The sequence below is a fragment of the Coregonus lavaretus genome (genome assembly GCF_964263955.1).
Source record: "Coregonus lavaretus genome assembly, chromosome: 12".
NCBI lineage: Eukaryota > Metazoa > Chordata > Actinopteri > Salmoniformes > Salmonidae > Coregonus > Coregonus lavaretus.
In genome coordinates this window covers 38,367,182-38,394,357 of record NC_139999.1, presented here as the reverse complement: position 1 = coordinate 38,394,357, position 27,176 = coordinate 38,367,182, and the positions used below count along the sequence as shown (strand labels likewise).

At 42.0% G+C, this 27,176-nt stretch overlaps 2 protein-coding genes across 2 annotated transcripts in view; one reads left to right on the top strand and one right to left on the bottom strand.

Moving 5' to 3' along the window:
- dnai1.2 (dynein, axonemal, intermediate chain 1, paralog 2) overlaps positions 1-5,844 on the bottom strand; it is a gene marked incomplete at both ends in the record, with an annotated part of 45,339 nt that extends 39,495 nt beyond the window's left edge. The window contains 6 exons of the mRNA XM_084173052.1: positions 72-118; positions 232-358; positions 542-622; positions 840-935; positions 5,172-5,237; positions 5,803-5,844. Of these exons, the coding sequence (XP_084029178.1) occupies positions 72-118; positions 232-358; positions 542-622; positions 840-935; positions 5,172-5,237; positions 5,803-5,844 (459 nt within the window). The remainder of the gene's footprint in view (positions 1-71; positions 119-231; positions 359-541; positions 623-839; positions 936-5,171; positions 5,238-5,802) is intronic.
- An 825-nt stretch (positions 5,845-6,669) lies between these two features.
- Positions 6,670-26,531, top strand: LOC311137828 (protein FAM219A-like). The gene is made up of 6 exons (XM_084172428.1): positions 6,670-6,967; positions 10,975-11,068; positions 16,023-16,125; positions 20,516-20,599; positions 23,612-23,666; positions 24,138-26,531. Exons 1-6 carry the CDS (start codon positions 6,899-6,901, stop codon positions 24,294-24,296), a joined length of 564 nt encoding a protein of 187 aa, XP_084028554.1. The 5' UTR covers positions 6,670-6,898; the 3' UTR covers positions 24,297-26,531.
- Positions 26,532-27,176: the final 645 nt, after the last annotated feature.

Genomic DNA, 27,176 nt, shown 5'->3' with positions numbered 1-27,176 from the left:
TCACTCAAATTACTGAATGTAGGCTATTTCACAAACGTTTTGGTATGTTAATAAATTAGGTGGTTTCCTACCGGAGTCTCAGGTTTTTCAGCTACAGTGGTCTCAACTGTGGCCTTTTCTGGAATAATAATCAACATCTCATGTTACCATCAAAGTTATTTCAAACGTTTGCTCTTGTAAAAGGCAGTATATTTGATTCCCACAAAAATTCCAGAAGCCCTGGCTATCTACCCTCAGGGAGGCCCTGTTTAGCCCTCTGTCTGCGTGCCTCATCTGAGTCCTGGTGCAACAGGTTACCCTCCAGCACAAAGTGGACAGCCAGCTGATCCACACTGCTGATTGGCTTGTAAGAACGTTCCTGAGAGAAGACAATGATACATATGTATTTGCATTGGATAATGCTTTTGTATTTCCATCATACAAGGTATCTTGAAAATATTGTTTGTTTACATTAATATCCATTACATGATGGACCCAAGAAGGAAGGGAGAAGTTGTTAATAAAGTCATGGATTAGACTGGAGGTTACTGTAATACTTTACCTTGAAGCTGTATCGGACAATATTCTGAGGGGCATGTGGGTTGTTTGCAGTCAGGATCCTGGTGAATTCCTCTTTTAACTCCTGGTTAAGTGAAAAAATATACAGTACATCAAACAACTTCTAAACATTGCAAAAAACTGGTCTTAAGAGTCTTATAAAGAAGAAGTTACTTATACAGTATCAATGGTCAGAACTGAGCCCCCTCCTCTGTGTATCCTTTATGACTCAATGACAGTCTGTCTCTGTTTGGTGCCATGTCAGGATTCCAGACACCACAGTCAGGCTACAGTAAACTCACAGCCTCAGTGAGATCCAGCTGGTCAGGTGGCTTGATCAGAGTCTTCCCTTGCATCCACTCATCTCCTTCACCCGTCTCTGTTCCATCCTCCTCATCCTGACCAAACAACATGACCAAATGGACATAAGCAACATATTTGTCTGACTAGAAAAGTTGACATAGGCTATATTGCTTGCCTAATGCTAACGATGTGGTCATGTGGATACAGGGCTCTGAATTAACTTTTTCATTGGTAGCACTGATGCTTTAGTAATGAGTGTCTTTGATCTACTAGAGTAGCTATCCAGCCCCTTTCCTTTCTTTCACTGCCATCTAAAACCATACTGGCCAAGTTATGGCTCGACATGGTTGTTTCTTATCAAACAAATAGTGAGCAGTCCGCAATAAGGCTAGTTTATAACGTTTAAAACATTATAAATGGTTTATTATTATAAAATGTGATCCGCGAATCCTCGATAGAAAGAAAAATTGTAGCTTCAGTAAATGAGTCATAACTTTCAATAGGTTTGGGCAAGAGAGGAGCAATTTACTACATCGTAAAGGTACAACCATGGTCACAAAGCGGAACAGACTTACCCGTGGTCATGGTTCTCACAGGTGAAGTGCAAAGGGAAAGGTGCATTATGTGAGGAGCACATGTATTTATCATGTTTTAAAGGTTATGAACAGTCAAAATAATGTTTTTCAAAAAATGTGATGATATTTGAAGGAAACCAGATGAAAGTATGATGACCAAAGTATGAAAAATGACTGTTGCTTCTTCATTGATAAAGTTTGATCATAAAGTTACTGGTCCCCTACCCCATGTCAAACACTTGGATTCATTATTAAGGGGACATGGTGACATCATCTTAACTCTCATTTTAATACACCAATGGTAACATGATATTCTCTTACTAATTTAAATATGTACCACCTTGTAACCAACATCAGATAAGGCGTGTTTGCAGAGGGGCGTGGTTTATACAGTGCCTTCGAAAAGTATTCAGATCCCTTTACTTTTTCCACATTGTGTTACGTTACAGCTTTATTCTAAAATTGATTTTTAAAAATAAAAAAATCTCAGCAATCAATAGACAATACCCCATAATGACAAAGCTAAAACAGTTTATTTTTATTTTTATGTTAATGTTTTTTTTTTTTTTTACAGAAATACCTTATTTGCATACAGTTGAAGTCGGAAGTTTACATACACCTTAGCCAAATACATTTAAACTCAGTTTTTCACAATTCCTGACATTTAATCCTAGTAAAAATTCCCTGTCTTAGGTCAGTTAGGATCACCACTTTATTTTAAGAATGTGAAATGTCAGAATAATAGTAGAGAGAATGATTTATTTCAGCTTTTATTTCTTTCATCACATTCCCAGTGGGTCAGAAGTTTACATACACTCAATTAGTATTTGGTAGCATCGCCTTTAAATAGTTTAACTTGGGTCAAACGTTTCGGGTAGCCTTCCACAAGCTTCCCATAATAAGTTGGGTGAATTTTGGCCCATTCCTCCTGACAGAGCTGGTGTAACTGAGTCAGGTTTGTAGGTCTCCTTGCTCGCACACGCTTTTTCAGTTCTGCCCACACATTTTCTGTAGGATTGAGGTCAGGGATTTGTGATGGCCACTCCAATACCTTGACTTTGTTGTCCTTAAGCCATTTTGCCACAACTTTGGAAGTATGCTTGGGGTCATTGTCCATTTGGAAGACCCATTTGCGACCAAGCTTTAACTTCCTGACTGATGACTTGAGATGTTGCTTCAATATATCCATATAATTTTCCTTCCTCATGATGCCATCTATTTTGTGAAGTGCACCAGTCCCTCCTGCAGCAAAGAACCCCCACAGCATGATGCTGCCACCCCCGTGCTTCACGGTTGGGATGGTGTTCTTTGGCTTGCAAGACCCCCCTTTTTCCTCCAAACATAACGATGGTCATTATGGCCAAACAGTTATATTTTTGTTTCATCTGACCAGAGGACATTTCTCCAAAAAGTACGATCTTTGTCCCCATGTGCAGTTGCAAACCGTAGTCTGGCTTTTTTATGGTGGTTTTGGAGCAGTGGCTTCTTCCTTGCTGAGCGGCCTTTCAGGTTATGTCGATATAGGACTCTTTTTACTGTGGATATAGATACTTTTGTACCTGTTTCCTCCAGCATCTTCACAAGGTCCTTTGCTGTTGTTCTGGGATTGATTTGCACTTTTCAACCAAAGTACGTTCATCTGTAGGAGACAGAACGCGTCTCCTTCCTGAGCGGTATGAAGGCTGCGTGGTCCCATGGTGTTTATACTTGCGTACTATTGTTTGTACAGATGAACGTGGTACCTTCAGGCGTTTGGAAATTGCTCCCAAGGATGAACCAGACTTGTGGAGGTCTACAATTTTTTTTCTGAGGTCTTGGCTGATTTCTTTTGATTTTCCCATGATGTCAAGCAAAGAGGCACTGAGTTTGAAGGTAGGCCTTGAAATACATCCAAAGGTACACCTCCAATTGACTGTGTAAAGGGTCTGAATACTTATGTAAATGTGATATTTCTGTTTTTTATTTAAAAACCTATTTTTGCTTTGTCATTATGGGGTATTGTGTGTAGATTGAGGGGGAAAAACGATTTAATCAATTTTAGAATAAGGCTGTAATGTAACAAAATGTGGAAAAGGTCAAGGGGTCTGAATACTTTCCGAATGCATTGTATAGCGAGATAGCTACTGTACTGGTGCCAAAAATTGACTGTAGGCAAATATGTCAGCAAATATAATTACAAGTTTACACTATTCATCTATGGCAAAGATACTTATATGTTTCCCTTTTCATCTGTGTCTAGCGTTAGCTAGTTACTGACTAGCTAGGTCTTCAGCCAGCATGGAACAAAAGGGGGGAAGGTTCGTTCAAAACTCAGACGCAGTTGTCAAGTCAACACATCCATCAGTGCTGCTGTGAACCGCATCATAAAATAAATGCCAAACGGGAGATGTATAAAAAAATTAATAAATGATGTCATGATGCAATTTCAATGTTGTTTGAGTTGCTTTGTGTATCACCAAATTTGCTTGAGATGATTTTACTACAACACTGCTCACTGCATCCAAGTTGCTTGACATAGGTGTTTCAAACAGCTGTCAGTCAAGGCGAGCTCATGAATATAAGATCCCTGCCCATTCAGCCTGTATTTTCAAGCTTCCTGGTAGTTAGCGATGACAGAAAAATAATGACTGTTCAGGACCTTTAACAGATTACAGAATAGAGACATGAAGTTGTGTTATATATACAGTGAGCGCCAAAAGTATTGGGACAGTGACACATTTTTTGTTGTTTTGGCTCTGTACTCCAGCACTTTGGATTTAAAATGACGCAATTACTATGAGGTTAAAGTGCAGACTGTCAGCTTTAATTTGAGGGTATTTATCCGTAATCATGGTAGCATCCACATGAATGTAGAAGTGTTTGGAAACATATTCTATCCTTATTTACAATAAAAATGACTCCAAAATGATGTAATCATTGCGTGCTAGGAATATGGGACCAAATGCTAAACTTTTGACTACTTTAATGCACATATAAGTGAATTTGTCCCTACACTTTTGGTCCCCTAAAATAGGGGGACTATGTACAAAAAGTGCTGTAATTTCTAAATGGTTCACCCGATATAGATTAAAATACCCTCAAATTAAAGCTGACAGTCTGCACTTTAACCTCACAATTATTGTATCATTCCAAAGTGCTGGAGTACAGAGCCAAAACAACAACAAAAAATGCATTGTCTCAATACTTTTGGAGCTCACTGTATTTCAAACTAGCCTCCTATGGTTTCAGGGACCAATCAAAATGGGAATACAACAGAAAACATGACGGGATTGGTAGAAAAATCTGACCAATAAGAGTCGATTTTGAAATATAATAGTATTATTTTAATTTTTGTGAGTGTAGTGTTAGATAGTAGGGTATTTTTTTAATTTTTTCAAACAAAGTATACGGGAGTTGTACTCCAGTCTAGTAGGTGACGGTAATGAAACATTTATTGGATGCCAACCGCCGTTAAACCTCATCGAAATAGAAAACTGTAGGCCTAGACTCTGAAACTACGTTGGTTTTTACCGAAGTGGGTTAATCTTAAAGAACCCCTGTTAACAACTTCGACTGTCCTCCAGAGATGCTGGATTTCCTTTTCACTTTTACAGGTGAGGTGAAATGATACAATATATCAACTTTGCCCAACGCTCAAATATGATACAAATTTAACAAGTTCGAAGCACACCAGATGTAAGAAGAACTTGACCTGCTCCCAATGGCACAAATAGAATTTAGTCATTCAATTTGTGTATGGTTATAATAGCCACCTACCTTTTTCTTGCTGGCAGCTTTTGCAGCCTTTGCTGCAGGAGCCTTCTGGGACTGAGCATTTGACCCCTATACAAAACAGACATATTTCATAACTTTGTTTCATGCACCACTAGGGCTGCATCTCAATAGTCTACAGTCAGTCAGTGGCTTCATCTGCTTGTCTTATCTTCTTTATCTGCAATATTCTGAAAATAACACAGAATAGACCATAGCAACCAGGCATTTGCCCCTCTTAGGGTTCTCCCCAAAGAACGTAAGACGGCTGCTGCGCCACCTTGTGGACTGGTTGTGCCACTCTTTAAAAAAAAAAGTTATTTGTTATAATTTAAGGCACATTTCTGTTCTTGATTGCAGAAAATGGCAGTTACAGGTGTTCAAAAACGCAAAAAAAAAGTCGCCGTCACCTGTTTACTAGTAGTTCCTTCACCTCAATGCAGATAAGGAGAGGGAACAAAAAAATGGAAGCCACTGTAAACTGTTGAGATGCAGACAATAATCTGCAAACCAGTCAATTATTGCTACTTGAGAGCAACGTTGTTAGAATACAGTCACGCATGCAGAATGGCGAATTTATTAGCTAAAACATTAGCTAACGTTAGCTAATGTTAGCGTTAGAAAACGTTAACGTTACCTGCTTGGATTTCACAGTTCCTGTCTTGTGAGCTACAGGCATTGTGTCCAAGAGATAACAACCTATTGATAAGAAATGCCTTCTTACTGTATTGATAACGAACACTACACAACTCTTTTTTAAATAGGGAGATGAAAAGTTTTCAAGCTGCAACTCCCCACTCCAGCTGCAAGTGTTTATCAGTTGCCGTGCCAACGAACCTGTCGGGTCTGGAGCTTGTTGAGCACGAGCGCCTCCAGCTGTCCTTTGCATGTCAATGCAATGTTGTGATAGTGAAATTCCAAATGCAGCCTAGATTTTGTAGTTAGGTTTTACAGGACAGAGGGCAATTTTCAAACCTTTTGCATGCACTTAAACAGTACAATTGACTGAATTATCCATCAAAATATACCAGGCAATTGTAAAGTAGGTCTAGACTAAAGCATGTCAGATAATAGGCTATATATTGTCAATGTTGTTGTTCTTGTGATCTCCTAAATTGATGTTTTCATGCGTTATCTCATATTGCCATCATTATTCGTCCATGATTGGACTGTGATGTCATGAATAATGTATATGTTTTTCCAGACCCGGAAGATGGCACCGACTAGTGATGGCATTCCGAGTCTTTTCGGTGAGCCGGCTCATTTGGCTCCCAAACGGCGTGGACCAGATTGACGCGCTCTCCCCATTGTTTATTGTTTTTGCAGTGAGGATTCACTCTCTTTAGATAATTATTTCGTAACTTATCCGCAGAAAAACTTTGTTTTTAGCTCAAAAAGCAGTAGTAAACAGTATGCAAATCAGGGAGCCAAATGAACGGCTCTTTCAAAGATGCGATTATGTTCCCAACGTTCACCAAAAAGAGCCGTTCATTCGCGAACGACCAATCACTAGTACCGACGTCGTTAGTGCTGTCTGTTTTGGTTGAGTCACCAGATCTGACCATGCCTTACTGACTGACTAGAGGCAGAAAACAAACGAGAATAATGAAAAAATAACTGATCGTTAATGCGACAAACTAAGGAATAAGTCGAGTATTTTTGTGTCTACAAATATTAAGATCTTGCATCGGTTTGGCGGTGTAACGTTAGCTAGCTAACACCATTCGTCGAAAATGATGAAGGAAGAAGAAATTGATAGGTTCCAAGTACCCCCAGTTACAGAGACAGAGACGCAGCCCTTGGTAAGTGCAATGTGTTGTTGCGTTTATTACTAGCTTCATTTTAGAGTTCAAATTACCTTGAAATTAAGCCTATATTACAATTTAAATGCGTGTACTGGTGGCTTTGTCGAAAATCCTTGTCAGACAGCTGGCCAGCGACTGCCTGGTGTTGTTTGCTTGGGGCGGGGGTGGGTGGGTTCCCATTTGACAATTATGTTTGAGTCCTCCTAAGCATTTCTTCTAACCGATAACATTTGATTGAATGGACTTCGTCTGGCCACCATTGCCATCGAGATTAGTTTCTAACCAAACTGGTGACGTGTTATTTCTTGTGAATTGGAGAGGGGGAAGAAGAGCTCGCTTCGATATGACTGCTGCTGGCTGGGTGAATAAACGCTGTCTCCAGCTGATGCATAGCCCCAGCGCGGAAACCCCAGCCTCAGTCCCAGCCTCAGCTGATGCATAGCCCGAGATGGTAGGGACGTCTGGTTGAGAGAATTACAGTATGTTTTCTCTTCTCAAACTAACCATGATACCAAAACGTCTGCCTCTTGTCATCCCTTCAACACTTTCGTTGATGAACTCACTCTACCACTGATAGGCTTAACTCTGGATACAGATTAACATTCACACGTGCACTGTTCATGTATACACTGGACTGGTCTGGACACAGTGTGTCCATGCACTTTTAATTTGTACATTCTAGCGTCAATATATGCATGGTGTTAGATATTTGCTGTTTCAGCAAGCACCTCTCTGTACCTCTTGAGTCTCAACAGGGACTGCAGGGGCCTGTCAGTGCAGGATGTGTATAGGTTCACCACCACAACAAGGTCTTTCAGTGTCCTTCATTGTTTCTTTATGGTATTTCACCATTCAGACCTCTTGATGTGCGTAGGGCCCCATACACTATGGTTAGGTCCCTTCAGTGCCTCTACACCAGGGGTGTCAAACTCATTCCATGGAGGGCCCAGTGTCTGATGGTTATATATCTTCTCTTTCAAGGTGCATTGGATAGAAAATACTTTGAACTTGAAAAAGATACAGTCCAGCTACACTGTGGGGGCTTCTTTGATATTATTAGGTGTGCCTTGCTTCAAACACACTTCACTTTAACCAGCTGTCCTTTCCAAATGAAGCTACGTGGCTGTAGGTGGGCAGACTGATGCTCTGTGCAGGCAGGTTTTCATCCTGTCCATGCCTGCATCCCCCCGAGGGTTGCAGAAAATCAGAGAGAATAATTTAGGCCTGTCTCGCTTCTCTTCAACATATCGATTTGATTCACAGTCCATGTTCTCATGTTTCTCACGTCTGCTAATGCTGGCATGGATTTAATTATTTTATCTGGTTACGCCTTAATGTGTCTGTGTTGGTCATAAATGAATGGTAGAGCTCTATCATTGCCATTATTTTATTCTCTCAGCCTGCTTCTTTTAAATTCTCAACATTGACATTCACCTTTCCTCAAGCCTGTTATTGTAATAAAACTTAAACTTACTACTGCTGTCAGTGATAAAAAATCTCTAGTATAATACGCCCTCTTTTTGAAATCTATTCAGGTTGCTAGTATTGGTTTCTACTTCTAGCCTGATTGATTTGAAGAAAATCCCATGGCTAGGTCTGTTAGGTCTACGTAGACTGCAATGACAACTTGTAGTCTCTCCTCATCCAAACCATATCAGAGAGTCAAAGAGCCAGCTGTTCTGTTGCACAGAGAGCTCTGTGCATTCTCATGCTAATCATTGTGAATAGTAAAGCACATGAATCAACTCGGCATCTGCTTCTCAAATGTTCTGAAATGGACTTCAAATGAATAAAACAAGCTGTCCTGTGTAGAATTAGGCTATGGTTAGAGTTGGGTTGTGCCAACACTCACTTGAACTTAAACAGCACTATAGAATGGTGACATGTATTTAATCCAAATGCCACATCCAATTTAACTGACAGGAACTGGAATTTGCCCCCCAACTCTGACATCTAGAACGCTATACACATCTATTTACAAGACAATCCTCAATTTTGCTCTAGCATTATGTTTTGTCCTGAATTAGAGTGATTGTTGAAGGCTGTAGTCATGGTGCAGGCTTCACAACAAACTTGAAACTGTATTTACTGTCAAACTAATTTCCAAGACTCGTGGCTGGCTGTCCTGATCGATCAGCCTGCGCTGTCATTGGTCCGATGGGAGCCCAGATTAATAATCCCACTAATCCCCTAGCAGTGCCACGTCAGCAACCTTGTGGCTCTTCATCATGATCACACTGGCGGCTGTTAGCGCTGGAGGTCATAGCTGACCAGACTAGGCCATTTGAAACACGCCTAGTTTAACTGGTCTAGTGTATGGTATGATGTCCTTGAGGTCTTTCATCAAGCATGGATGCATATCGAAGATGTATCGGTGTGTGTGGATGATATGTAGTATGACCTCTAACATGTATCCCTCACACCTTGTGCACAGTGAGAGCTCACTTCATCAAAATAAACACAGATGCACCTTCTACATGCATCCATACTAGATTAAAGACCTCAAGAAGAACAACATTCCATAACTTGACACATCATCCACACTTCATCTACTGTGAGTGGAGATACAATATTGAAGGTTTATTTTCTCTCCAGCTGCTCAGACCTCTCAGTAGTTTAGTATTGTGTGAGCTGAGGTGTGACTCTGAATGGGTAGAAGGAGAAGCTGGTGCTTGGAAAACCTCAAAGAAAATAACGGGTCTTTGTCGCAGAACAAAAATAGCCTGATGTTTGCAGGCTGTTACAGTGGGAATAGCTCATTGTTGTACTTTCCCATGTCCCTGTGCTCTGTTAGCACCACGTTGTCAGTTTTGATTAATTCTTTCAGCTTAATGAACAATATTTTACCGGATGAAGCCATTGTTTGTGTCCAGTGCCTGGATGAATTATACTAGACGGGAAAACGCTCTGAGTCTGTTATTTAACACTTGTTCTGAGAGAGAATAAGAAAGTGTGTGTTAGTTCCTCTGGATGAGTGTCTGCTAAATTACAAATAGAAATGTAGGCTATTGCGTAATGACACTTAGGTCTGTCTACAGTGTAGACTACACATTACGTGTTTTAAATGTAATAAACTATGCTTGTAAAATTGAAGTCAGCAGAATGGGAAAACTGTGTGAGGGAGTGGATACTGGATACTTTCACTAGGTGCTGTATAGTAGTTTCAGGCTCTGCCTGCTGTGCTGCTTGTTAGTGGTCTGTTGTTTCAACACGGCAGCCAGGCAGTTCCCTGGAGCGAATGCAGTGTTCTTTCAGGCTGCCCTTGTGGGATCTCCACTCCGGCCTACTTTGCTGGCTGTGACAGGCTTGTGGTGAACATAATGCAGGGCTCTGTCAGTGGAGTAGGCAGACCAGCCAGCCAGACCTTCCACCACCCAGCAGCTCTCGTCTGGGTCCCAAAAGGCACCCTATTCCCTTTATAGTGCACTACTTGTGACCAGAGCCTGGTCAAAAGTAGTGCACTATATAGGGTTCCATTTGGGACGCAGTCCTGTCTCTCTCTTAGCACTGGAGGTCCAACAGGAACCCCCTCTGTTCTCCCACGGCCCCCGAGTGACGTCACTCACAGACAGCCTCACTGGCCTACTCCCAGCCCAGTCTCACCAGTAGAGTGCTCTGGCAGTGGAAACTGACCTAGCATAGAGTCACAAGCAGGCACACACTTAACAGTAGCCTCTCACAGGCTTTCACCTCACGTGAGCGAAGTCTGGAAGCAGAGGCTAACTAAACAGTAAAATATAAATAGAACACCAGGATAGATGAGGGGAAAAAGGTGCTCAAGGGGCTGGAAAAGGCCTTTAGGCATGGTAAAATAATACAAATATTTATACCGGTTGTGAAGTCTGCCTGTTTTGGAATTGGAAATAGGACTGTCGCATATGGAAGCTGATTTGTGCCAGAGGTAAAATGTTAAACAACCACAGCGAATCTTGAAAGTTGAACACATCTGATAGAAAATGACCATGTCAAACCTGTGAAAGCTAATCATCAGTTTTTTTCTGCAGCAGGACCCAGCAGGATCCGAGGCCGACTCTGACACTAGAGAAGGTGAAACGGTGGCCATGAACTACAAGCCCTCCCAACTGCAAGTGAAAATAGGTGAGCCTTATTTATAGCATCTCCACTCCTCATTCCCAGTACAACATCAATGTGTCTGTGTTCTACTAACACATGGTGGCCTTCAATAAGACCATCTCTCCATCTATCAATTATTAAGTCATTCAGTCAATATATAACAACATATATAAATTGATGACATGCTATTAATGAGTCAATGGCGTTATTCTCATTCAGTAGTTCATCTATTATTTTTGGAGCAATGCTGTGTTCTTTGCGTAGAGCATGGCGCTTGCAACGCCAGGGTTGTGGGTTCGTTTCCCACGGGGGGCCATTATGAAAATGTATGCACTCACTAACTGTAAGTCGCTCTGGATAAGAGCGTCTGCTAAATGACTAAAATGTCAATGTAAATGATAGGCATATACAGTGAGGGGAAAAAGTATTTGATCCCCTGCTGATTTTGTACGTTTGCCCACTGACAAAGACATGATCAGTCTATAATTTGAATGGTAGGTTTATTTGAACAGTGAGAGACAGAATAACAACAAAAAAATCCAGAAAAACGCATGTCAAAAATGTTATAAATTGATTTGCATTTTAATGAGGGAAGTAAGTATTTGATCCCTCTGCAAAACATGACTTAGTACTTGGTGGCAAAACCCTTGTTGGCAATCACAGAGGTCAGACGTTTCTTGTAGTTTGCTGCCAGGTTTGCACACATCTCAGGAGGGATTTTGTCCCACTCCTCTTTGCAGATCTTCTCCAAGTCATTAAGGTTTCGAGGCTGACGTTTGGCAACTCGAACCTTCAGCTCCCTCCACAGATTTTCTATGGGATTAAGGTCTGGAGACTGGCTAGGCCACTCCAGGACCTTAATGTGCTTATTCTTGAGCCACTCCTTTGTTGCCTTGGCTGTGTGTTTTGGGTCATTGTCATGCTGGAATACCCATCCACGACCCATTTTCAGTGCCCTGGCTGAGGGAAGGAGGTTCTCACCCAAGATTTGACGGTACATGGCCCCGTCCATCGTCCCTTTGATGCGGTGAAGTTGTCCTGTCCCCTTAGCAGAAAAACACCCCCAAAGCATAATGTTTCCACCTCCATGTTTGACGGTGGGGATGGTGTTCTTGGGGTCATAGGCAGCATTCCTCCTCCTCCAAACACGGCGAGTTGAGTTGATGCCAAAGAGCTCCATTTTGGTCTCATCTGACCACAACACTTTCACCCAGTTCTCCTCTGAATCATTCAGATGTTCATTGGCAAACTTCAGACGGCCCTGTATATGTGCTTTCTTGAGCAGGGGGACCTTGCGGGCGCTGCAGGATTTCAGTCCTTCACAGCGTAGTGTGTTACCAATTGTTTTCTTGGTGACTATGGTCCCAGCTGCCTTGAGATCATTGACAAGATCCTCCTGTGTAGTTCTGGGCTGATTCCTCACCGTTCTCATGATAATTGCAACTCCACGAGGTGAGATCTTGCATGGAGCCCCAGGCCGAGGGAGATTGACAGTTCTTTTGTGTTTTTTCCATTTGCGAATAATCGCACCAACTGTTGTCACCTTCTCACCAAGCTGCTTGGCGATGGTCTTGTAGCCCATTCCAGCCTTGTGTAGGTCTACAATCTTGTCCCTAACATCCTTGGAGAGCTCTTTGGTCTTGGCCATGGTGGAGAGTTTGGAATCTGATTGATTGATTGCTTCTGTCGACAGGTGTCTTTTATACAGGTAACAAACTGAGATTAGGAGCACTCCCTCTAAGAGTGTGCTCCTAATCTCAGCTCGTTACCTGTATAAAAGACACCTGGGTGCCAGAAATCTTTCTGATTGAGAGGGGGTCAAATACTTATTTCCCTCATTAAAATGCAAATCAATTTATAACATTTTTGACATGCGTTTTTTTCTGGATTTTGTTGTTGTTATTCTGTCTCTCACTGTTCAAATAAACATACCATTAAAATTATAGACTGATCATTTCTTTGTCAGTGGGCAAATGTACAAAATCAGCAGGGGATCAAATACTTTTTTCCCTCACTGTATGACAGCGAGATGGAATCTTCAGTTTTTTCACAGAGACATGTAGAAAGGCAGGTTCTGTCAGATAGACCAAAGTTATTCAATTATTCTATGGCATGTAGTATCTTTGTAACATTACTCCTTTACCATGTTTTGCTGAATGTTTTTTCTTGACATAGGCCTAGAGCTGTCAAAATAGGTTTTTAGTTACTGACTGATATTGGCCATAGCCAAGATACAGTGCATTCGGAAAGTATTCCGACCCCTTGACTTTTTCTACATTTTGTTACGTTACAGCCTTATTCTAAAATTGATTACAATGTTTTTATTCCTCATAAATCTACACACAAATACCCCATAATGACAAAGCAAAAACATGTTTTTAGAAATGTTTGCACATTTCTTAAAAATAAAACACTGAAATATCACATTTACATAAATATTCAGACCCTTTACTGAGTACATTGTTGAAGCACCTTTGGCAGTGATTACAGCCTCGATTCTTCTTGGGTATGACGCTACAAGCTTGGCACACCTGTATTTGGGGAGTTTCTCCCATTCTTCTCTCCAGATCCTCTCATGCTCTGTCAGGTTGGATGGGGAGCGTTGCTGCACAGCTATTTTCAGGTCTCTCCAGAGATTTTAGATCGGGTTCAAGTCCGGGCTCTGGCTGGGCCACTCAAGGACATTCAGAGACTTGTCCCAAAGCCACTCCTGCGTTGTCTTGGCTGTGGGCTTATGGTCGTTGTCCTGTTGGAAGGTGAACCTTCACCCCAGTCTGAGGTCCTGAGTGCTCTGGTGCAGGTTTTCATCAAGGATCTCTCTGTACTTTCCTCCATTCATCTTATCCTTGATCATGACTAGTCTCCCAGTCCCTGCCGCTGAAAAACATCCCCACAGCATGATGCTGCCACCACAATGCTTCACCGTAAGGATGGTGCCAGGTTTCCTCCAGACTTGATGCTTGGCATTCAGGCCGAAGAGTTCAGTCTTGGTTTCATCAGACCAGAGAATCTTGTTTCTCATGGTCTGAGAGTCCTTTAGGTGCCTTTTGGCAAACTCCAAGCGGGCTGTCGTGCCTTTTACTGAGGAGTGACTTCCGTCTGGCCACTCTACCATAAAGGCCTGATTGGTGGAGTGCTGCAGAGATGGTTGTCCTTCTGGAAGGTTCTCCCATATTCACAGAGGAACTCTGGAGCTCTGTCAGCGTGACCATCGGGTTCTTGGTCACCTCCCTGACCAAGGCCCTTCTCCCCTGATTGCTCAGTTTGGCCGGGCGGCCAGCTCTAGGAAGAGTCTTGGTGTTTCCAAACTTCTTCCATTTAAGAATGATGGAGGCCACTGTGTTCTTGTTGACCATCAATGCCGCATTAATGTTTTGGTACCCTTCCCCAGATCTGTGCCTCGACACAATCCTGTCTCGGAGCTCTACGGACGATTCCTTCGACCTCATGGCTTGGTTTATGCTCTGACATGCACTGTCAACTGTGGGACCTTATATAGACAGGTGTGTGCCTTTCCAAATCATGTCCAATCAATTGAATTGACCACAGGTGGACTCCAAGTTGTAGAAACATCTCAAGGATGATCAATGGAAACAGGATGCACCTGAGCTCAATTTCGAGTCACAAAGCAAAGGGTCTGAATACTTATGTAAATATGTTTTTATTTTTTATTTTTCATTTTTAGTAAATCAGCAAACATTTCTAAAAACCTGTTTTCACTTCGTCGTTATGGGGTATTGTGTGTAGATTGATGAGGGGGAAAAAATAATGTAATCCATTTTAGAATAAGGCTGTAACGTAACAAAATGTGAAAAAGTCAAATGGTCTCAATACTTTCCGAATGCACTGTATTCCTATTAAACTGTTTCCACACTAAAGCCTAATAAAGCTTTAGTGTCTTTGATCTCCCTGAGCATTGCTGTGGTTGTTTGGGATATATTGCCTAAAGCCAATACCCAATAGCAATTCTACCCTTGCTACATAAAGGTCCTCCTTGATTGACACAGGCTATCTAGCAGTGACAGGCTGAATTTACTCAATGTATCCCAGGGCAGGATCTTTGAAAGGGCAATGAGGTCACAACTTCCAATCCCATAACCCTATCTCCCTCTCATGCACTCAGTTGGTCAGCAGCACTGTGCTTCAGAGATTAAATAAATAGTGTTATGTTGATGTTAAAAAGCTTTGCATCACAATCATTGGCTTGGCAGCCTGCTTATTCACTAATGCACCGCAGAGGAATTCCAAGCACACAGACGACAGTGTGGAAGTCACATAAAAGTCAAGCCCAAAGTTTACATTAAAACCCCACATGCCCCGCCAGTAGGGCTATATGAATGATAAATTACCACAGTGTTCCATATATCAGCACAACCAGTGTTGCAGTATGGTTGCCTACTCTCATTAGTTTTTAGTCATTTTCAGGTAGATGGTAGTGATGGACCTGAAAGCAACATGTTTTATTGTAGACCCAGTAAAGAAATCAAAGCAGATGAACAAGTGAGTCAATTTAATACATTGTCGAAAAGGGTATTGGGGCATTGTCTTGCATCAAATAGCGGTGACGACTACGCTGAGGACTGTGTGTCGCCTAGGAATGACTCCACCTGTTGGAAGACAATGGGGATGGGAGGTGACAGTTTCACTCATTGTTCCCCACAATGAAATTGGAGAGGGGACTTGGATCTGTCTCTGTTCGTTCATATGTTAGTGATACGCGAGATCTCAGACAGCACTGGTCCGATTTTGAAGAAACTTAGGTGAATGATGCGTCTTGCCGTAGAGATCCAGCATTTACAAAATGACACTGATTGGCCCAAGGCGGGAGCTGTAGTAATGAACTGTAATTTGTTGGCGCTTGTGACTATCTCAATTGGCCCAAGGAGGGGCGCTGCATCATTCATGGGGGACGACATGTTTACTGTTGCCTTGTTTGTTAATTGTCTCTAACTATGACGTCATCTCCTGTGATTGGCAGAGAAACAGAGAGTGCTGGCCAGGAAGGGATCAGTAAAAAATGGCACCGTGGGTAGCCCTGTCAACCAGCAACCCAAGAAGAACAACGTCATGGCCAGAACACGGTAACAAGCTCACACTTTATGGTTTCCTCACCATGTTATTATTTTGGGGCATTTTCATCGAAAAGGACCCATGAGCACCAACGTGAAGTTAATAGGGCATATCAAATTGGGTGTCAAATGAAAGCTAGGAGTCTGTATTTTTGGGAAATTAAGGCATAGATCAATTTTCCATCTTAAAAATGAGGCATAAGTAAAGGTTTTGATTTCTGGGTAAACTGATGGAAAAGGGGTCTTAGAAAAACATCTACCAGAAAGTCTTAAACGGTATCAGATATACACCAAAACAAAGTAATGTTGATGTAAAGATCTCTACTAACTAATATGAACCCTTCTATTTAGTTTTTGAGAAATTGTTTAGGCCTACCTTCTGTACGTTTAAGAAATATTGCATTGTGCCTTGTAATTCTGTTACCAAAATCCCCCATATCTTTAAGATATTTTATAATTTCTCTCCCTCATAGGATGGAGGATAATGGAAGTTCACAGAAGTAACAAGTAATGGTAGACATACCAATTAGTTATAGCGATTTTACTGATATCAATTTTGTTTGCATTACAGTGCATTCGGAAAGTATTCAGACCCCTTTACTTTTTCAAAATTTGATTAAATTGTTTTTTTCCCTCATCAATCTACACACAATACCCCATAATGACAAAGCAAAAATAGGTTTTTAGAAAATGTTGCACATTTATAGAAAAATAACTGAAATATCACATTTACCTAAGTATTCAGACCCTTTACTCAGTACTTTGTTGAAGCACCTTTTGCAGCGATTACAGCCTCAAATCTTCTTGGGTATGACGCTACAAGCTTGGCACACCTGTATTTGGGGAGTTTCTCCCATTCTTCTCTGCAGATCCTCTCAAGCTCTGTCAGGTTGGATGGGGAGCGTCGCTGCACAGCTATTTTCAGGTCTCTCCAGAGATGTTAGATCGGGTTCAAGTCCGGGCTCTGGCTGGGCCACTCAAGGACATTCAGAGACTTGTCCCAAAGCCACTCCTGCGTTGTCTTGGCTGTGTGCTTAGGGTCGTTGTCCTGTTGCAAGGTGAACCTTCACCGTAGTCTGAGGTCCTGAGCACTCTGGAGCAGGTTTTCATCAAGGATGTCTCTGTACTTTCCTCCGTTCATGTTTCCCTGACTAGTCTCTCAGTCCCTGCCGCTGAAAAACATCCCCACAGCATGATGCTGCCACCACCATGCTTCACCGTAGGGATAATGCCAGGTTTCCTCCAGATGTGGCGCTTGGGATTCAGGCCAAAGAGTTCAATATTGGTTTTATCAGACCAGAGAATCTTGTTTATCATGGTCTGATAGTCCTTTAGGTACCTTTTGACAAACTCCAAGCGGGCTGTCATTTACAGAGGAGTGGCTTCTGTCAGGCCTGATTGGTGGAGTGCTGCAGAGATGGTTGTCCTTCTGGATGATTCTCCCATCTCCACCGAGGAACTCTGGAGCTCTGTCAGTGACCATCAGGTTCTTGGTCACCTCCCTGACCAAGGCCCTTCTCCCCCAATTGCTCAGTTTGGCCGGGCGGCCAGCTCTAGGAAGAGTCTTGGTGGTTTCAAACTTCTTCCATTTAAGAATGCTGGAGGCCACTGTGTTCTTAGGGACCTTCAATGCTGCAGACAGTTTTTGATACTCTTCCCCAGATCTGTGCCTCGACACAATCCTGTCTCGGAGCTCTACAGACAATTCCTTTGACCTCATGGCTTGGTTTTTGATCTGACATGCACTGTCAACTGTGGGATCCCTTGGGATCCCCAGGACCGAGTTTGGGAAACCCTGCTCTAATGTAGTCCCCTGTAGCTCAGTTGGTAAAGCATGGCGTTTGCAACGCCAGGGTTGTGGGTTCGTTTCCCACGGGGGGCCAGTATGAAAAATGTATGCACTCACTAACTGTAAGTCGCTCTGGATAAGAGCGTCTGCTAAATGACTAAAATGTCAATGTAAATATGTGTGCCTTTCCAAATCATGTCCAATCAATTGAATTTACCACAGGTGGACTCCAATCAAGTTGTAGAAACATGTCAAGGATGATCAATGGAAACAGGATGCACCTGAGCTCAATTTCGAGTCTCATAGCAAAGGGTCTGAATAATTATGTAAATAAGATTTTTATTTTTAATACATTTGCCAACATTTCTAAAAACCTGTTTTCGCTTTTTCATTATGGGGTATTGTGTGTAGATTGAGGATTTCTATTTATTTAATCCATTTTAGAATAAGGCTGTAACGGAACAAAATATGGAAAGACTCAAGGGGTCTGAATACTTTCCGAACGCACTGTAAGTGATTAAAACTCTTAATTCTGTTACCAATAAATCAGTAATGGAATTACTGCAACAAAATTGGCTACAGTGGGAAATCATAATAGTCACAAACCACAGTTGGGTCACCTGCTACTGTCCTCGCTTCCACTGGCATACTGTTATGTTTTCTTTCTGTTGTCTGGTGGTCAAACCAAGAGTGTTAAAACAGTCTTAGTCTGGACAGCCCCTCCCTCCCTCTGCCTTTCTCTCTCAGACTCCAGTTAATGTCTTACTGACACATGAGCCCCCTCTCGTTGCCTTTACTGTAACCAGCATCCTCACCGACACTGGATGTCCATGGACGCTGAAAAGTAGTTGAAATTTGGTCATTCCACCCTGGCCTTGATGTTAACGTCCACAGATGCACCAGACCAAATCTGAACCTATCATAGATGTATGTTTCACAAAGTACAGCACAGTACTGTACAGTGAGTAGAGTACAATACAGTACAGCGTGTAGAGCACAGTATAGTACATTGTATTGTACTGTACCCTAATGCAGGGTTTCCCAAACTCGGTCCTGGGGATCCCAAGGGGTGCACGTTTTGGTTTTTGCCCTTGCACTACACAGCTGATTCAAATAATCAAAGCTTGATGATGAGTTGGTTATTTGAATCAACTGTGTAGTGCTAGGGCAAAAACCAAAACGTGCACCCCTTGGGGTCCCCAGGACCGAGTTTGGGAAACCCTGCTCTAATGTACTGAACTCTACTCTACCCTACTCTGCTGTGATGTCCAGACTAGTGACACATATCCATAATTATGCATTTGTGCAATTCCATTACCGTAATTCTGTTACCAGGTGTAAATCCACTTCACTTACTGTAGTTCAATAACCAAAATAGATTTTTTCAAACTCAAGGTGTCATGTCATAGCTGACACCACATTCTTTCTGCAGACATCGTTGAATCTTAATTCGGAGCAGATATTTAAGTGTTTGGAAAATGTGGTTGCATAAAAACCTGAGGGAGATTTTACCATAATTCCATTACCAAAGTTTGCATCTGCACAGTTCTTCCACTAAATTAGTTTTTGTACATTTATCAGTGGAAATTGTTAAAAGTTGTCCTTGTGCATAGAATTGTATGGTTTATTAAACTTTGAAATCAATGGTTTTTGTTTGGCATACATTTTGAGTCAAAGCGTAATTCCGTTACCGTGGCCCAATACAAAAATGTATAATACATTCATGACAAGGAAATTTGGTGCTTGTTTGAGTTATTTTGTCACATTTTGTGCCCTTTCCATTCAATTTGAAATGCTATAAAAAGTTAAGAATATTTTTGTGTCTGTAAACTTTTACCCAGAGAAAGGTCAGGCCATTCAAAGCACTTCTACACCAACCCTCCAAGGGGACAGCCACACAGTTCTTACGATGACATTTAACATTTTAAAACCCAAAATATAAACCATTCATAACAAAACAGGGACTTTAGAAATGGAGGTCTGTGTGAATGCTAAATTCAGGCTCACTCTAGTTGATTAACCTTGGGCCTGGTTCAGTCAAACCCACTAACAGGGGCCCTTCCCTTTGTCTGTAATCCTAGTCCCTGGGTGGATTAGCAGAGATGTGAAAGCAGCTCCCCCTACACCCAGAGCCCCAGATTATGGGCAGCGCCCGATAGATTGGAGGCCGGCGATTAGCCAAATGCGCTCTAACCAGGCTAGGAGAGTGCTAACCCATGCTGTGGCTGACTGGGACAGCTGCTGCTGCTGAGGAGGAGGCTGGTTCGTGCCATTTATGATATCCCAGTTTTATTCCAGATTTGTCCCAGATTTAGCCACAGATCTGTTTTATTCAAGAGATCGAAAGAGAAACCCAGGAACCAGAATATCTTTATTTTGGCACCACATAACTGGAACTGAGCTAAAATTCAAGTTGAGGTTTTTGGGGTATATTGCCCTTTTTATTGCCCCTTGTATTGAAAACTTGAATTTGAAGATTTGACTTTGAGGAGGATCCCCATGACCTGTATCTTCTGCTGAGTTAGATTGCTATGGTGGCGGCGCATATGCCTCCTTTTCACACAGGTTTCGTGTTTCTAATCTCCAAGTATTTTCTTCTCTCCTCTTCTTTAGGTTGGTGGTGCCAAACAAAGGCTACTCCTCTTTAGACCAGACCAGCCCAGATGAGAAGCCCCTGGTAGCGCTGGATACAGACAGGTAACAGTGAATGTAATATTTCTCTGAATGGGATTTCAAAAGGGTGAGAAGAAGATATCCTTATTTAAATCCATCTCACAACTTGCTAATGTCTTGGGCTACTCTCTCTCTCTCTCTCTCTCTCTCTCTCTCTCTGACACTGGCGTCCAACAGACTTGTTCCAGACTTCCACCGTGAGCCTTCAGTCTTTCAAAGCTCAGTCACAGCGCATAGGGGACTAACTACTTCCCTGAATTCAATACAGGCTGAAAGAGTAGCCCCTGCCAGAAAAGAGTGACCCGACTCGGGGAAAGCAGGAAAAGTGTAACTGCTCTGTTGACTGTTACAGCTCTGCTCCGAGCCTCTCTCTCTCTCGGCAAGTAGGCAGAGGCATTCCCAAATGAGGGAAAATCCTCTCCCAGGGTGCCGGATTAGGGGGTTTGGGATTTGGACCGCCGGGAAAAGAGGCTCAGGGTCCTCCCTCCTTCAGTGCTCCTTGCCCAGCGTGTGATACAGATGGTCTGCGTCCCAAATGGCACCCTTTTCCCTTCATAGTGTACTGCTTTTGGCTAGGGCCCTGGTCAAAAGTATAGGGTGCCAAGGGAATAGGGTGCCATTTGGGACGAATACATGGGTCCCCTACCCTGTGCCGATTTGCACTAAATGGCACCCATCACAACAATGACGTAATGTAGTATGTCATATGCTCGCTCTCTCTATCTCTCTCTCTCTCTCTCTCTCTGACACAGAGACCCACTTGTCTCCCTTATTTCAGCTTAAGCATGCACACTCACTCACTCAATGATTCTCTTTCTGTTGTTCTCTCTTTGTCTCTCACACTTGCACTCAATTGCACTGCCATTGTTGTTCTTGGCCTCACACACACACACCATTTTCTATTATGTCATGTCCCATTACTCAAAAACACACACACACACACAAAAAACACGTAAAAACATGCATGAAAGTACATGTGTGTTTGTGTTGAGTTTATTGTCTTGAGTTTGGCCGTGTCTGAGAGTTCAGCCTCATTAAGAATAGGGCCAATCATTCCTGGAGTCAGGATCAATGGAAGGTTCCAGATTGTCTCTGCTGGTTGTCCCTGTTAGAATAAATCAATCCTGCTGAAATGTCAGCTCCTTATGGTGCCTAATTATCTACTGGGGAGATGCCTGGAGATCTAGAATATAGCACTGCATTTAGATTTTCATAAATCATTTTCTGGAAGAGAACACTGAAACACTGAGCAATGTTTTCAGATGTATCCCGAAATTAGTTTATAGTTCTTCTCTTTTTATTATCAAGAAATTAAGCTCCATAGCACAATATTGTATTATTTATGTACAGTGGGGGAAAAAAGTATTTAGTCAGCCACCAATTGTGCAAGTTCTCCCACTTAAAAAGATGAGAGGCCTGTAATTTTCATCATAGGTACACGTCAACTATGACAGACAAAATGAGAAAAATAAATCCAGAAAATCACATTGTAGGATTTTTAATGAATTTATTTGCAAATTATGGTGGAAAATAAGTATTTGGTCAATAACAAAAGTTTCTCAATACTTTGTTATATACCCTTTGTTGGCAATGACACAGGTCAAACGTTTTCTGTAAGTCTTCACAAGGTTTTCACACACTGTTGCTGGTATTTTGGCCCATTCCTCCATGCAGATCTCCTCTAGAGCAGTGATGTTTTGGGGCTGTCGCTGGGCAACACGGACTTTCAACTCCCTCCAAAGATTTTCTATGGGGTTGAGATCTGGAGACTGGCTAGGCCACTCCAGGACCTTGAAATGCTTCTTACGAAGCCACTCCTTCGTTGCCCGGGCGGTGTGTTTGGGATCATTGTCATGCTGAAAGACCCAGCCACGTTTCATCTTCAATGCCCTTGCTGATGGAAGGAGGTTTTCACTCAAACTCTCACGATACATGGCCCCATTCATTCTTTCCTTTACACGGATCAGTCGTCCTGGTCCCTTTGCAGAAAAACAGCCCCAAAGCATGATGTTTCCACCCCCATGCTTCACAGTAGGTATGGTGTTCTTTGGATGCAACTCAGCATTCTTTGTCCTCCAAACACGACGAGTTGAGTTTTTACCAAAAAGTTATATTTTGGTTTCATCTGACCATATGACATTCTCCCAATCCTCTTCTGGATCATCCAAATGCACTCTAGCAAACTTCAGATGGGCCTGGACATGTACTGGCTTAAGCAGGGGGACACGTCTCCACTGCAGGATTTGAGTCCCTGGCGGCGTAGTGTGTTACTGATGGTAGGCTTTGTTACTTTGGTCCCAGCTCTCTGCAGGTCATTCACTAGGTCCCCCCATGTGGTTCTGTTATTTTTGCTCACCGTTCTTGTGATCATTTTGACCCCACGGGGTGAGATCTTGCGTGGCGCCCCAGATCGAGGGAGATTATCAGTGGTCTTCCTAATAATTGCTCCCACAGTTGATTTCTTCAAACCAAGCTGCTTACCTATTGCAGATTCAGTCTTCCCAGCCTGGTGCAGGTCTACAATTTTGTTTCTGGTGTCCTTTGACAGCTCTTTGGTCTTGGCCATAGTGGAGTTTGGAGTGTGACTGTTTGAGGTTGTGGACAGGTGTCTTTTATACTGATAACAAGTTCAAACAGGTGCCATTAATACAGGTAACGAGTGGAGGACAGAGGAGCCTCTTAAAGAAGAAGTTACAGGTCTGTGAGAGCCAGAAATCTTGCTTGTTTGTAGGTGACCAAATACTTATTTTCCACCATAATTTGCAAATAAATTCATAAAAAATCCTACAATGTGATTTTCTGGAGAAAAACATTCTCAATTTGTCTGTCATAGTTGACGTGTACCTATGATGAAAATTACAGGCCTCTCTCATCTTTTTAAGTGGGAGAACTTGCACAATTGGTGGCTGACTAAATACTTTTTTCCCCCCACTGTATATTATACTTTTTTTTTACTGTCCCTATCAACCTTGTTTGTGTTGCGTCCTGGTGTTTGGTAGGTCCAGGTATCAGACTACTCATCTCTTCTTGTTTCAGTGACGATGACTTTGACATGTCCAGATACTCTTCGTCTGGATACTCCTCAGCCGAGGTGAGATGTCTGAGGGACCAGGTATCTATGCACTACATACAGCTAATGTCACCTCAACCTTGTCATAAGTTGTCATAAGCACTGCATAACCTAACCTGTCACTTCACTTCCCTGCTTATGTCAATTCCCAACGCCTCTATCCTGTAACCTGTATCTTTTCTCCTCTGATCACCATTCACTTTTGTCAATTTATAACTATGGTGTTTCCGTCAGGCGTGATTTATCCATACATTTCATCACCATTCATTTCTATCCATGTGTTTATCTATTTATGTGTTTTAGTAGTAATTTTACTCACTAGAGTTTTTTTCATTACTTGGTGTTAGGTCTGCTACTATACAACGACTAGCACAAGCACGTCCCTTATGTTTTACCTAAAACATTGTGAGATTTCAACTCAATAATGACGTGTGTGGCTCTTATTATTATGATTGGGAAATTATCATGTTTTGTCCACTCTTTCCCCTGCAGCAGATCAACCAGGACCTCAACATCCAGCTACTGAAGGACGGTTACCGGCTAGACGAGATCCCTGACGACGAGGATCTGGATCTGATCCCGCCCAAATCAGTCAACCCCACTTGCATGTGCTGCCAAGCCACCTCCTCCTCAGCCTGCCACATCCAGTAGCCCCTCCCATAACAGATGCCCCCGCCACCAGGGTGTTGAAATGGTCGGGGGGGTGGGACAGAAGAAAAGGTGTATTGGAATTAGTGTGGATTTGGAAAGGGTGAAAATGCACAGCAAATTTACTAAGAGTAACTGGTTCCTCCTATGGTAGGACATGTGCATACGTTTGTCTGTTACATTATAAGGTCTTTATGTCTGAGTAGTATTCAGAAGCAGCTCTCCCTTGTCTCATCTTGGAATATAACATGGAGGGTAATGGAAGGACTCAAGAATGCGAACTTGTGTGAGATGGTCTCACAACTTGAGTGTTTCGAAGATGGTCTCTTGAGGAATATGTTGTCTTAAACTTTGTTTGACCTCCTGAAAGTCTTTGTTGCTGTCACGGTATGGAGGGATCAACAGTGAATGTACTGTGAGCGTGGCAAAAGGACAAACATTTGATTGAACAGAATGAAGAGCTGTCTGAGTGTGTAACGTCTAAAATCAAACATGGTCGGTATCAAACCCTTTAGAATATTTAAGGAGATACAGCAACGAACACAGAGGAATCGCAACTATTTATTTTATGTTTCTAAGCAGGCATCTCACAAGTTAAAATGCATAGTGAGTTTTGAGTTGAGTGGATTTGCAGCGGTCTTACTTCTCGCTCCTCTATCTTTTCTGATCAGATTGTCTTTCTCTCCCTCTAACACGTGACACATGAGGTGTGAACATAACGAACATTTGAATTCTCATACAAAGACATCAGAATAACTATTCGTATCTACAACTTTGATATGTGACTTGAGAACAGCTTTGCATGTTGCTCACTGTGCCACTTAGATAAACACCCTCACCAATACAGTAACTGGGGGGTTAGGCTCTCTTAACTTTACCCACTGCATCCTTAGCCTGGTCCCAGATCTGTTTGTGCTGTCTTGACAAACTCAAGTATGGTCAAGGCAAGACAGCATAAACTGATCTGGGACCAGGCTAGGTCAGATACTGTATGGTGAAGCCAATGTGTATTTAGTGCCATTCTACTACTGTCCACATGAAAATGATCATTTATTTTAGTGGATATTTCTATAACACTAAAAGGTTTCAGTTACCCCTCAATATAATTGTATATTGGGTCATCCTGCTTATACGTTTACTCGTTGTTGATTTTACTATGCTATCTTCACTTGTCTATTGTACACTTGTTATATCTTCATTTTTTTGTGTAAATTGCTTTGAAATTGTTTTGCTTTGAACATTTTCTAATATGCTCAGTAGGATTAATGTACTAACAACAATGTGCTAACAATTTCTGTACCTGCCATACTATAATACCGTTTCCTAGTCCTGGCACCCAGTGGTTGTGGGTACTGTAGTTTAACTGTGCCAAAAGGCCCATATTTTTCTTGTTTGTATAATGGTGTCCAAAAAAACATCCATTATGGCTGTTATGCCCATGAAAGTTAATACGAGATGGTGTTAAATTATTGTATGAATATACCAGTTGAATTGGAGAATGTGTGTCCTTATGAATTCCTGAGCAGGGATGTTACCAGTACACTTGTACTAATGATAGTGGTTGGGCAAAATGTCCGCCTGTACGTAGCTGCCCATGTCCTGCTATAGTGCTTCTAGAAGTAGGCTGTAGCGCCACCTTGTGCTTCTCACTGCCACTGACACCTCACATGCACAGTACACATGGCACACACACAGAATGCACTGTAGAACGCTTCAAATTGGAAATTGCACCTCATTGAAAGGGAATGTCTAACGATCCGAGACTGTGTATAGCGTACTGTATGTAAAGAAAGGGATGGATGAAGTAAAGATGTTCTTTACTGTACTGCTTTGGGTACTTGGTTATCCAGTGCATTCCACTGTAGTGCAATTAATTATATGAGGAAGGGTTGACTCCAGTGTGAATCCACACAAATTATGGACAAATCAAGCACAAACGGGTCAAGCCAAAATAATGAAAATACCTGCTGTTTTGGGATGGTGCAAAACAGGGATTACTGTGTTCAGTAGGCAAGAAATTGAAAAACGCTGTCCATATTCAAGAACATATCATCCAAATAGCAATGGCAATGTATACCTGCTTTGTCTGAGTGCCAAGCGTTAGTTTCCCCTGTCATTGTGATCACAAGTTCACACTCCCTCTCACCCCAGAGTTTACTAAAGTAGAGTATGCCTTAAGTAATGCATTGTAGTGGAAGATATTTATTGCCAGTGGTATGTTGTCATTTATTTGGAGAGAAAAAAAAAAGGAAAATATACAGTTTAACATGGACCCAGAGGGCAACACTTACATCTACGAAACTGCACTGAAATACTACAGTACTATTGTAAGTTTAGTGCTATTTTGCGGATGTTAAATATTGGCCGTAGTGTTCTTTTGTAATTTTTTTTTTTTTTTTTTTTTCAGACGCTCGTTGTGATTTTAAAGAAGATGTGAACAATTAAAGTTTCAGTATGTAACAATGTTATTGTTCTGTGTATTGTATCATGTCTACAAATAAATAGCAGAGGTCTGAATTAAAAGATGTGGTGCAACTTCCATGTGATGTCTGTGGAAAAAGGAAAAATATGCACATCCAGGTTCTGGATAGAAAAAAAAACATATTTAAAGTAATGTCCCCAGATATATATATATATGTATTTTTTTTTTTTTTAAGTTTGAGAACCTCCAATAGAGCAAATTGTAAGCGATAGACCAAGGGCTTGTACAGTTATTACCTCCACTGGTGAATGGGGGTGTGACAGTGACTATGGGCCAGGCCAGGAGGGTAGGGGAGAGGGGGTGATTAGCCTGACTTTATCCCCAGGGACAGACGGTGGACAGGGGTTTAGCGGCTTACCAACGAGGCGTCTTGAGCCTTCTCCCTTAGGAGGCTAGTCTAT

What these genes read in the sequence shown, in the direction of transcription:
- LOC311137828 (XM_084172428.1), top strand. Translation starts at nt 6,899, where the DNA reads ATGATGAAGGAAGAAGAAATTGATAGGTTCCAAGTACCCCCAGTTACA. An exon ending in AACGTCATGGCCAGAACACG is followed by an intron (nt 16,126 to 20,515) that starts GTAACAAGCTCA and finishes CCTCTTCTTTAG; the next exon opens with GTTGGTGGTGCCAAACAAAG. An exon ending in CTGGATACTCCTCAGCCGAG is followed by an intron (nt 23,667 to 24,137) that starts GTGAGATGTCTG and finishes TTTCCCCTGCAG; the next exon opens with CAGATCAACCAGGACCTCAA.